General features: G+C 44.2%; 1 protein-coding gene across 14 annotated transcripts in view; it reads right to left on the bottom strand.

Moving 5' to 3' along the window:
* The window catches only part of NEDD4L (NEDD4 like E3 ubiquitin protein ligase), a 308,396-nt gene that overhangs the window by 68,305 nt on the left and 227,646 nt on the right, over positions 1 to 12,445 (bottom strand). For all 14 annotated transcript variants that reach the window (XM_073213140.1, XM_073213141.1, XM_073213142.1 and 11 more), the window contains one exon: positions 5,023 to 5,073. In XM_073213140.1, coding sequence (XP_073069241.1) covers positions 5,023 to 5,073 — 51 coding nt within the window. The remainder of the gene's footprint in view (positions 1 to 5,022; positions 5,074 to 12,445) is intronic.

Raw genomic sequence — 12,445 nt, 5'->3', positions numbered from 1 at the left:
GCCTAGGCCTCCTCTCCTGTGAATACAAGGGTGGATGAAGTCTCTCAAGTCATCCAAGCTCTATGATGCTGAGTTTTGTGCATGAGATGGAACCATTACCCTCCTACCAGCTGAAGATAAAAGGGGTGCTCAACAAGGAGCTCCCCTCAAGTAAAGGTGCCAAACAGTACGAACACCCTGAAAATGCCTCACTCTAGGAAAACTACAATTCACGAGTTACCCCCTTGAGTAGCACTTGACTAAAATAGGAGAAATAGTTTTCTCCACCCCAGTGCATTTGGTATGGATACTGAGATTTTGTAGCTGGGGAGGAGTCGGTGTGTTGAGGGCTCAAAGGGCAGAGGGGCACAACTGATGGACGAGGCAAGAAAAATTTCAGACGTGTAACAGGCACACCTGCCAGATAATGTCATTCTATTGTTAATACAAGGCTTGGAGTTATTTTTGTCTATAACTGTATAGGCTTTGGTCAATGCCACACTGAATTTAACAAACCAATGCAAACATGATGGTTTTTTGTCTTTTTTTAAAACAAATCAGCAATAATAGTGCAGTCACAGCTAGGTGTGCTCTTGTGTCCTACTATAAAGGAATAAAAAAGATGAGCTCTGCTTGCGCTACAGTACGGACTTCAGGCTGGTAGACAACAACTACCTTCCCAGATCATAGCCTCTGTCTCCCCCGTGTCTCCTGAAGTCATGCTGTCCAAGTCTCCCAGGTAACACATACGTCATGTGACTGTGCCTCTGCTCAGTGAATGTCACCCAGTAGCTAAGATGCCCGTTTCACAGAGCTAGGTGGGAAACTGGGTTCATCTATGCAAATGCCTTCATTGCACAGGTGAGAAGACAGCGGCCCAGAGAGGATTAGCAACCTATTAAGGCTACCAAGGCAACACACCCATCTCCAAGATCGCAGTCAACAATTCCTGAGAAATCTTTTAAAGCTTGACCTTTGGAGACTTCTGTGAGTATGAATTCACATTTTCTTAACTCTCAGATCTGCACCAAGGTCAGACTCCTAACTTTATCAACTCCCCCTGTTCCTTCTTCGTCTTTTACTCACTCCTAAACCTCAAAAGTAAAATGGAAGATACATACTAAAGACAAGTGGCAAATCTGGAATAGAAGCAAAGGAAAGACAGGTCCCTACCAATCTCAACTCCTTGCGTCCTATTTCCTGTTTTTTTCCTCCACAAATAAAACTGGGCAAACTGAATCTAAGGGCCAAGAATGAAAGTGAATCACAATTCTCAAAGAATTTCCTTCCATCTAGAAGCATTTCATAAGTATAAAGCACTGAGGAATCCATGACCAAAGAGGGGGAAAGAGGTCTTTTCTTTCCACATTATCACTCTCTATTTAGGGCACAATGATGGAGCTGACACTGACCTCCTCGGCCCTTGGGGTCAATAAAAGGTAGTGACTTTAACTCGGGAAGGTCCCCGGGCTTCACACAATCCTCCCAGCCCCACTTCTCTGTTCCAAGTGGCCTCCTTCGCCTGTGTCCCTGGCAGAGCTCCAACTTGGACGCTCACAACAGCCTACAAGGCCCAGCAGAGCATGGAAGCAATCCAGGGACCCGACACAGGGCAGTGGGCCAAGGAGGGCCTGTGTGCACCACATAGGAGAACAAGAAGCTTGCAGCTCTGCAGCGGGCATCCACAGAAGAGTCTGTTCCTGCACAGCCCAACTTAGAGGCGGGGTCACCCTCCAGTCCTTCTGGCAGGGTAATCACAGCTGCAGGTGAGGACAGTGCGAGAGCCCTTCCTAAGAATTTAACAGGAAGGTTTTACATGGCAAACACCAATATCCTCTGGCAACTGCATCAACAGGCCTCTAGAATTTCATCAAGGGAAGACAGGTCTTCAACAAACATCAATTATTACATATAAAATACTTCTTTTTCCAAACATATGCAAAACAGGATATTTAAATGATTAAAAATAATTTCCTAACCATCAGGAGATTACATCAAGCTTAGTTCTGCTCATGAACCTTGTCTATCTAGCTCCTGATTTAGAAAAGAGCCACACTGAAATGCTGGCAATGTCTTAGACCAGAATCAAGGCAGAGATGATTTTTTTTTTTAAAGGAACAGGTTCATGGTATCTTGGAGGCAGTCAGGTGAAGTTCTCATTCTGGCCCTCCGATAGGTAAGTGTGTATATATATATACGTCAATATGGAGGTAAGGGCAATTAGGTATTTGCTAACACACATTTAAAAAATGACAAAAATATTTCCCTTACTGTAATTTCTATGATTCCAAATTTCGGACCTTTTCTTATTACTTAGATTAAATATTCTTGGTATGTTAGCTGTGGGAAACTGGAGAGAAACAGCCTTGGGGAGAGGAAAAGACCTGAATGAAAAATCACCAAGTTAAACTGGCAGGTTTGAGAATTTCTCCACCCCCAGTGCCTTCCAATAGCCAGAATTATTGTCTGAGGAAAAGGGAATGCAGAATTAAGACATTTTTTTATCTAAGCCAGGGACTGCTGGTCTGATCCTCACATGTACCATTCAATATGGTGCCATTTGTCACATGTGGCTTAATTTAAATTTTGATTAATTATAATGAAATACAATGATAAATTCAGTTCCTCAGTCACATGAGCCCCATTTCAAATGCTCAAGGATCACGTGTGTCTTCCCTAACAGCTGGCACTGCTAAGCTACATGAGGGCAGAACTTACTTCCCTGATTCTTCCTCAGAGACCAGAATCATGTCTATTGGCAAATCTCTTCTGAAGAAATAAATTCTCTATCAGCTAATGGAACTGTATAAAACTGATTAATACTCAAATGCCTGATCAGATTCCTTAAATCTTGAGGCTTGAGTGCGTTGGTAATGGCAGCCACCACATTCTGCTCTCCATCATCTTCTCATGCCTAGTAAGATGATTTACCTCATTTCTTTTACCTGAAATTTGATGATTTTGACAAATATAGGCCACATATAATCTACAGGCCATATATAATCTGCCTTGACAATGGTCATGTAGCAATCAAGAAAAGAACATCCGTTATTTACTCCACAAAATATATTCCTATACATGTGACCAAGCATATATATGTGTACACCTCAAACCCCAGGCCAAAAGGCCACGCCCATTCTGAGTACGCTAGCTGGTTTCCTCCAACACTTAGGAGGATGAGGGAGGCACCAGCGCACCTCTCCTTTGGCTTCCTCTCCCGACTGTGGCTGGCTCCACAGAGCTGGTCAGCGTAAGCACGGAGAACACAGCACTCCAGTGCAAGCTAAGCTTTGGGCGGAGGCAAACCTGGGAAGCTCCATCGGTCAGCTGGCTCAGCTCACGGACAAGTGCTCAGGCCTCCCCAGGCGTTCACTAGTCTGCTCTCCCACCAGCTGGTTTCTATTCTAGTCCTGGGCCTTGGCACCTCTTCTTTCATGGAAAGCTCACTCTTGGCTCCACCCAAATCCAAAGCTAAACAATTCCCTCTACGGACTTGGTTTCTGAAGAGGAATGTTCTTCTGTTCCTCTAGGAGTCTCACCCAACCTCTCGAAACCAATCGACACTCAATCACTCAAACCAGGAATTGTTGGAGCGAGTTGTTTAAAAGTTTTACTTACACCCTTTAGAGAATATTGTATCATTTGCTGTCACTGAGATGCAGCTTTGCATTAGGGATAAGGGTGGATAGGACACTCACTACAGACCAGCCAATCAACCAGCACTGCCTAAAAATGAGAGGAGATTAGAGCTTCAACCTGAAGACCACAGACAGAACTCCTGCTGATGCAGAAATACACGAAGAGTCTTCCCATGCAAATGGTGAGACTTTCATATCCTCTCAATGTGACTTTACAGAATAACTGGGGGTTCTGATGGCTTATAAAGTTTCAAGCACACACATGCACCCTCCACAGGCACCTTGGAACTTCATGTTTTTACACAGAAACAAACCAAAATATTTGAATGATATCAATGTTGCTTCCAATCTTTTAGAAGGGAATGCACTTGAAACTTTCTTCCTTAATAGCTACCCTGAGTAAATTAAGAAGAATTGCTTGCTAGCACTATCCTTCACAATATGTCTTCAAAGCTTCCTGGGTAAGAGACAGCTTTTCTTGGTATTTAACATGTGGTAATAGCCATAGTGGTAGGCTTACACTATACGGTTTCAATCATCTTAGTCTCTAGACTATGCTGTTTGCTCACACAAGGCATTAAAAAATAACAAAATGCCTTTCGAAGGCAGAAACATTTGACTTATCCCCTCTTAGGTGCCACCTCAGTCAGTTTGCCCATGGGAGGAAGGGCCAGGAGCAGGGGTGGAATAATCTAGAAAGCTGGGAGATGACAGGATCCACCTTCACCAAGGCCTCCAAGTCTTGCCCCCCATTCTACCTATATTGCTTCTGGAGCACGTGGGAGACACCTTCAACCTCAGTTATTAGTCAACAGCCCCAACTGTTCTGCTACTGGTGCGAGCAGAGAAATGGTAACAATACTACATGCCAGATCAGTACGTTTCTGAAGCTAGAGTGAGCATTTCCAGCAACAGGTTTACTCCAAACCAATAGCACTGTTTGTCTCCATGCTAAGAAAGGCATATACCAACATGTGGGGGAACACTAGCTTGTTATAGAGGTACCCAAGAGGAACAGCCTGTGCACTTCTGGACAAAGGGAACAAATGTTTGGTTATATCCAAGGATGAATCTGAAAAACAAAGACATTCCAGTGACAAGGAGGAGGGGGTGATAGAAGAAGGCAGTTGTTCTGTGATGTGACAAAGGTACACTAGCTGGAGAGAAGAGAAAATTGCTGGAAATGTGAACATGCTTCCTTGCATGATCAGTTACACATGCTTTTTCAATTATGCTCCTCTCTCTTAGCCCCTTGGAAGGACCACTTTCTAGAAAGGGCCAGGGCCAGCGTCCAGTCTTCTTTTCAGCCTCCTCTAGTGTGTTGAAGAAATACTGCTTGGAAAACACCCAACTGCAAACAGAATGCACTGCTCATAGCACACATGTAGCAGATAACTGTCCTTACCGGGAGATGGCTGAGGGGTATGTCCACCTGTCCCAGGAAGTCGTCTCGCGTCTGTTGAGAAGAGAGCAAAGAATTAATATTCCCATTTATTCACTGAATGTCAGCATTCTTAAAAATGTTTTCTTTACAAAGAGAGATGAAGGTCCAGGGCCTGACGCTGGAGTGCAGTGGGGATGGGGTGCAGGCAGAAGGGAGACTGGTAATGGTGAGCCCAAGGCTTCACACACCTATCTTCAGCTGCCCAAGACTCTGCAGGCTGTCTACTACCCAACGTAACAGAAACAAACCATCTCCTGGGCCCAGGGAGCAAGCGAGCAGTAAGGCAAGGGTTGCTCAGGAGCACAGGAGGCTTGGAGGCACAGCTGGCCCAGTGTAAAGAGGAGATGGTAAAAGAAAGTTGGGAAAATTTCAACTAGTATTTATTGATCAAGTGCTATAAACTAAAGAGCTCACTCAAAACTGAGAGTCTAGGGGAAGAATATAGAGTCTGTCCTGTTACTGCTTAATTTGGTAAGTTACTTATTGTTAAAAAAAAAAAAGGCTTCAATCTTTCAATCTAGTAGGTGCACTACTGCGAAATCCAAGACCACGGATTGGTTTTACTAGTTAATTTTTGGACACACGGTGCTTCTTCCTCCAGCCACCACATAGCACGTATCTTTCTGATTTAAAAGACTTAGATGAAATTCCTTTGGAGCAGCTCCCAAGTCCCCTTTCAGACTCTGCGAGTCCCCTAGGCAGGCGTAACTCAGATGCAGGTCAGGGGCCTGGACCGCAGGGTGTCTCACAGACCATGTGTACTCTGTGTCCTGCTGCAGGAGTGCTTTGATCATAGGCTCTGACGTTTACCTGACCTGAGGTGTAAATTGGAACACAACTTCTGTTACCCTCACCTAATAACACGCAGTTGCTGCTGCCATATTCAAAATGCCTAAAAGCTGCAAAGTCCTTTAGATATAATCAGACCTGCCCCACAGTTAGCTTTAAGAGCCCAAAACAGAATCCAGATCTCCTAACTCCAAATCTTGGGCTCTTATTTTAACTCCTTGCTGGCTTACCATGAAGCTTTCTAATTTACTGACAATATTTTTCAAATGTACTTGAAAAAGCTTCCTTCTTGCATGAAAAAAAGCAGTAGAAGGTAAAGTATGAACAAGATTTATTGAAATGACTTGCTCCAGGCTTAGGGTTTCCTTTTAGGTAATTTAAAAGTTTTGGTTAACTAGAAAGCGGTTTCCCCTTAATGATGTATGAAGGAAGGATAATGAAAAATCGAAGTTACCACTGGTTGGGTGGGCACAGAGCATGAGACTACCCCAGATCCTTATCATAAGAGTCTCCTTTCTTTTCTTAACTATCTCTGCTACAACCCACCATGGAGATCCTCACCTAGCACAAGGCTATATAAGGAGCCAATAAATGCTGTGCATTGTAACAAAAGAAGCAGTCAGCAGAAAGCCCAAAAAAGGCCACACCTACGCTGTCCTAGGAAATAGGGAACGTTCTCTGTTCTCAACTTGGCTACTTTGTCACTATAAAGCTAGCGTAAAAGTCAGTTAGCTCTGCTATCACAAACACAGACATGTGCTGACTACTGACCATGAGTCGTGCGTCTACCTAATGCGAGTATAGTGTGGTGTTGGCACTCATCTCCTCCGCCTTCTGCTACCAGTGCTAATGCAGTGAAGGACAAGGATGCAGATGCAACCAGTAGAAGACAGGCTTACTGGAAGCTCTTTCATAAACTGCTATCTTTGAAAGGCTACCCACCAATCGTTAACCTAAGTGCATTTTAACAAAAATTCACGGAACAGCTACATGCCCATGCTGGGTTTTTATGGACAGATGTTAGAGACCTAAACTAATCAAATGAGGTCAGCTTTGCCCAGACACCAAAAGACAGGCGCCCGTCACTAAGGCTACATAGCAAGGCAGGCACTGTGACCAGGTCACATCTAATCCTCACAGCAACCTACAATGGCACTGTTATTATGCCCATTTTACAAATGGGAAACCTAGAGACCAGAGAGGTGTGTGACCTCCCCAAGCTTCCCATCTGGGCAGGCTGGTTCTAGAGTCCAGGCTCCCGCTAGGCCACTGTCCTGCATCTCTACAGCCGGCAGGAAAGCCTGGCTGTGCATGGGATGCTGGCTCTGGCCAGTGTGGATAAGAAGTGGCTCTGATGATAGCACAGTTTTATGGAGTTTAAGGAGGATTTCTGTGAAAAGTCCATTTGGGGTGTGTCATCTTTAACACTACCTCCTGTTCTAAGGCTTCCCTTTTCCTCAAATGAAGCAGGTCACTGAGTCCGAGGCACTCATGTTCAAGCTAGGTGGCTTCACTTGTACCTAAACACACTTTCTCATTACATTTAAAAAACAAATTTTTTTAACAGCCAAAGATGAAGCAACCCTGCCATTAAGGCTCTTATTTTACGGTCTACATCAAGGGGCAACTGCAATAAAACTATTTTAAAAATAAAATAGCAACCAAGTACAGAATAGCAGATGGTCAAAAGGAACTGGCTTAAACAAACGTTACACCCATCAACAGAATATGTGAAATCCAGGTTTCAGAACATCTTACTGTTGCCAAAGCTAAAGAAATGTCAATGAATGTCAAATATGTAGGTTAATGACATTATACTGACTTTAAAATATGTCTTCAATCCTACAGAAGAGCTCTACTAGGAGGTCAGAGAGCCTACTTTTTAAGGTCAAGATGAGAAGCTGGAGTGTCTTAAGGACATGTCAGGGTGCTGGCATAGGAACATCCCCACCAGTGGGCCAGACATCTGAGGCCATCACAACGTTCTTAGGTCACTGCCACAGGATGGCATCTTGTCACAAAAACACAGTAATCAAATCAATTTTTAATAGTTGTCATTACAAAATTATCTCCATCATGTTCATTGTTAAGGGCCTACAGAAACCAAAGTAGTTTCGACTCATATAGTGAACACTGACATTTCTTGTGCTTATTTTTATAAAGTGGTAAATGCTGTCAATTTAAACCTCAGTTATCATTAACCTATCACACTATTCTAGAGGCTGAAAAATGTACAGGTTAGTAACAATTATACCTGTTCCCTCCTGACAAGCCATCAAATATATTTCCAATATAATGACAATGCAAAATGGAACCCCTGAAACATGTCACATAAGGTGGAAAAAACCCCATATTTCACTACTGTAAAGGTGAAATAAATATACCAAACACTGTCTGTCTAGGTGCTTGCTCTCTGAATGATGGTTAATTACATTCAGGAGTCGTCCCCCGGCCCACCTTGCCACCCCAAGAAAACTACTCCCTTTTCCTAAGAAGGAAAGGGACAAACGTGTCATGGTCATGAAGAGGTAGGCTGCCATGGTGTGTAAATGTCCCTGGAACCAAAGCCAGCGGAATATTACAACAGCTCCAGTGAAACATTTCCCACGGTCCCTGTGTGCACACTGGGCCAGAGCTGTGGCACTGAGGTGGACACCAGGCTTGGCTGTCCTCACAAAATGAGACTCAATTTCTCAAACGACACTTCCATTCAGGCAACAACACAGACTTTTGATCCTTAAGTTAGAACTGTACTTGAAGGATGTGATCTGAATCTTACTAAACGCTGATGACCAGAGGCTGTGGCAAGAACACGCTAGGGCTTTGCCCATTTCCCATGGAAGCTGAAAGGGAATGGAGGGGACCTGCATGGGCAGAAAAGCACTGGAAACAAGTTAAGGGTGCTCACAGTGAAGTCGGGGTCAGACAGGCACATCAGGAAAAGGTTCAAAAAGGACTGGTGATTCTTGGAAGGTACAATGACCCCACATAAGACTGCAGCTGTGTGTTAGGCAGTGTTTTTTAAATTGTGAGTTGCAATCTCGTTAGGAGTTCACAAGAAGCATTTCCAAGAATTACATGTTAGAAAACATTAGTGCTTCACGTGATATGTAAGTGCCACTTGAAGAAACATGTTTTAGTTACATACATATACGAATATGTGTACTAACCTGTAATCTAAACTACTTTTTGGCGCCATCGTTAAAAATTCAAAAGCCAACCAACTACAGCAAGTAAAGACCACCCAAGTTCTACCAACTGCCTGGAGTTTCACCCTAGGAAGTATTAATTACTCACTTCCAAGAAAATTATATTTAGAATTTTTTTAAGACAAATGGAGCAGTAAAGAGGAATTAGAGCATCAGTTACAGAAAAAGATTTCAAGAGTAAAGATACTGTGTGGTCATTGTACATTACAAATCAAGGTAAGCTTCACCACAACTCTTAACACTAAGCCAGAAAAATAACCTCTGCTTTCCCACTAAACCATTAAATGGAACTCCCCCATCTGCTGCTTCCTTCCAAAGCATGTGGTCCCACCCTCAGGCATCACGACTGACTAGATGGGGGAAACGGGTTCTATTTTGAGAGTGACTTCGGAAGTACGTACTCTGAATTACCTAAATACTGAGTGGCTCGAGAAACTTTCATAGAAGCTTCAGACAAAATGTGACAAATATAGTTAATTCTTCAGCAGCTTATTCTCTAGACAATCACCATAATGTCAAGATGCATTTAGTTTTAGGCGCTGTCTCATTTCTCACTAAAGCATGAAGTGAGATTTGTCGTCACATGCAAAAGAAAGTAAGACTTCTTGTTTCTCCCTCCACTTATCATACACATAAGCCTCTGCCATGTGGACAGAATCGCTGTGGCTCATGAAGAAACAGAAACCAAGTCTGGCCTCCACCCACGCCGTGCATTACATAATCCAGCATCTAACCATGGCTACCTCTGGCTCTCAAGGTGAATTGTTTCAATCTAAGTTGTCGAATTGTTGAAGTTACCTTAATCAAATAGTCAAGTGGCATTCTACTAAAAATAAATAGGCACAATGATAAAATCCTCTCTGAATGCATATGTTCTTGCCAAAACGAACTTGATTTGCACCAGAACACAAAACCAAATGAAACTCAAAGACACTTTCTCGTGAAAACACATGCCACTTTCACATCGCAAGTCCCTCTGCCATTTAATTTTTAGAGGTTAGGGATGAGACCTCCCCATTGACTAAATCAGAGTAAGGTGTGTCCTGGGGACACTGGCTCTTATTCATAACAACAAATATGACCTCCTTGTCAACAAGATGTCAGAGCAAACTCCCTGGACTTTATAGGCTCCCGTAAAATCATGCAGGGCAGAATTACACCATACTGCCCAAATGAAGATGATCTATTTTAAGGGACACTTTGCTTGAAATTCAGAAGACAAAACAGACCGGGTAAATAAAGCAAAGACTGCCGTGTTGGCAAAGACTGAAGAAACCAGCAATAGCAGGCTGGCTAATCCAGGAGCAGAACTGGCCCAGTACAAATGAGGTCGCGAGAGGCCACTCTGCAGACTCACAGGGAGTCCCAGTTGCTGGGGGTACCCAGCTCACACCAGACCATGACACCTGCTTGACGGCCCTCTTCCTTCTAGTGGGCGGAGGTGGCCCAAGAACATTCAGTCCTCTCCCTGCTCAAATTTAAGCATATTCCAGGCCAGGGGTCAAACAAGGGCCACAAGAATTGCAGCTTTTTGCAATAGGGGCACTTGATAATCTGAACTTCAGTTCCAATAAACTCCAAGGGTGTAAATACTGGGAAGAAACTTTGGGAACCAGACACAAACACAGAGACGAAGGGCCCTTATGTCCAAGGGAGAGAGACTAACCAGTCCTGGGCAACAGAAATACAATGTGAGCCACGTACAGAATTTGCAAATTTCTAATACATTTATAAAGTGAAAATCGGGTGACACTAATTCTAGCAGTGTATTTTAGCTGACCCACTACATCTGAAATATCATTCCAACATGTAACCAATACACAGATTTACTGAAATGTTTACATTCTTCTTTTCACTCTAAGTCTTTGAAATCTGGTGTCTGTTTCTTGCTTACAGCACACCTCAGTTTGGACTATCCCCATTTCAGGTGCTTAACAGCTACAGGTGGCTCATGTCTCTGCTCCGGGCAGACAGTCACCACACAGCACGGTAGCTGCCCCACATCAGAGGCATTTAGAGAAGCTGCTGGAATACCACAGGGGAAGTGCCGGGTTCTGCCAAGGGTCAAGGGCAGAGGTGACTTTATGAAGGACATCATCTTCAAGCAAGGGTCATGAAGTAGGAGTCTGCCAGGAGGATGGATGGGGACAGGAAGGGATGCTATGTTAGCAAAAGCATTAGGCTAAAGCCACGAGGTCCAGAGGAGATGGCCTGGTAGGGCCTGGGGGGAAGGTCAGTGTGGCTGAGGAGCAGGGAAGGAGGGGTGGTGCAAGGGAAGGTGGCAGGTGTGAAGGGCCCCGGGGGGCTTGGTTAGTGAGAGGCAGGCCAACGAGGGGACGAGAAGAGCACAGCAGGCAGGGAACACTGGCCAGGACCGCACTTCCGAAAGGTCCCTGGACAGCTGGAAGAATTTACCAGAGGGGAAGACTCTGGAAGAGAAAGCAGGCTTAGGAGAGTGTTCATTTCACATGGTCCAGCTGAGGCACCACGATGGTGCAGACCACACAGAAAAATGGAAGGTCGGCACTCAGGCCAAAGCGTTCTGCTCCCAGGCTCTTCCCCTCAGCGGCCGTTTGCTCACTGTGTGGCAAGGGAGTAAGGTCACGTTTTGTGAAGTCCTTGACGCACGAGGAATACTGAGGAGCCCAGATGCTGCCTATAAGGCAGCAGCAGGACAGCAGCGTGGCCGACTGGACAGTGATACAAAGTGGAGGCAGAAGACGGGGAGGAAAAGGGTCACAGGAGGGGGGAGGTGCAGCCACAAACCATATGGGATGGCGCTGCTATCCCACCCCGGCCAGAAAGGTTGCCTGTGGACACGGGGTGTTGCCATCACACTGTGTGTCACCCTGGTGCTTATCTCCTTTATGCTCCTGTTTGTCAAGCAGTTTTCCCCTTCAACCCAGACATGCTTAGTAACACAGATCTAGGAGACCTGACAATTGTGGATCTTTTCAGAGGAAGAAGCAGCCATAGTTTGTCACCCCTACAGTGTCCAGGGCCTGGCACCATGATTATGTGTTACATCTGCTTCAAAGCTGTCCTGCTGCACAAAAGTGACACAAATGGCGCTCGGTTTCTCATAAGGCTACTTAATCTTTGCAAAAAAAAAAGTGCAAATGCAGAAAAACCTTAGCTATTACTGTGATTCCTTGAGAAAGGAATGCAAAATTTATTTGCTGAATGAACTAAAAACTTTTAATGAGTATAATCTGCTAAACATAAACATTCACATATATTCTACTTGTAACAAAGCACAGTGACCTAAGATTGAAGTTCAAAGTTAATTTAAAAGGAAACTGTGCCATCGGGTTCATGTAGTGACACAATGTTATTTAATTTTGTGCTTTGGATTTTATTGTACAACTCTTAATTTCTCAAGATTT

The sequence above is a fragment of the Manis javanica genome, chromosome 9, assembly GCF_040802235.1.
Source record: "Manis javanica isolate MJ-LG chromosome 9, MJ_LKY, whole genome shotgun sequence".
Taxonomy (NCBI): domain Eukaryota; kingdom Metazoa; phylum Chordata; class Mammalia; order Pholidota; family Manidae; genus Manis; species Manis javanica.
The sequence above is the reverse complement of the archived record's forward strand: the minus strand, read 5'-3'. Positions and strand labels throughout refer to the sequence as shown.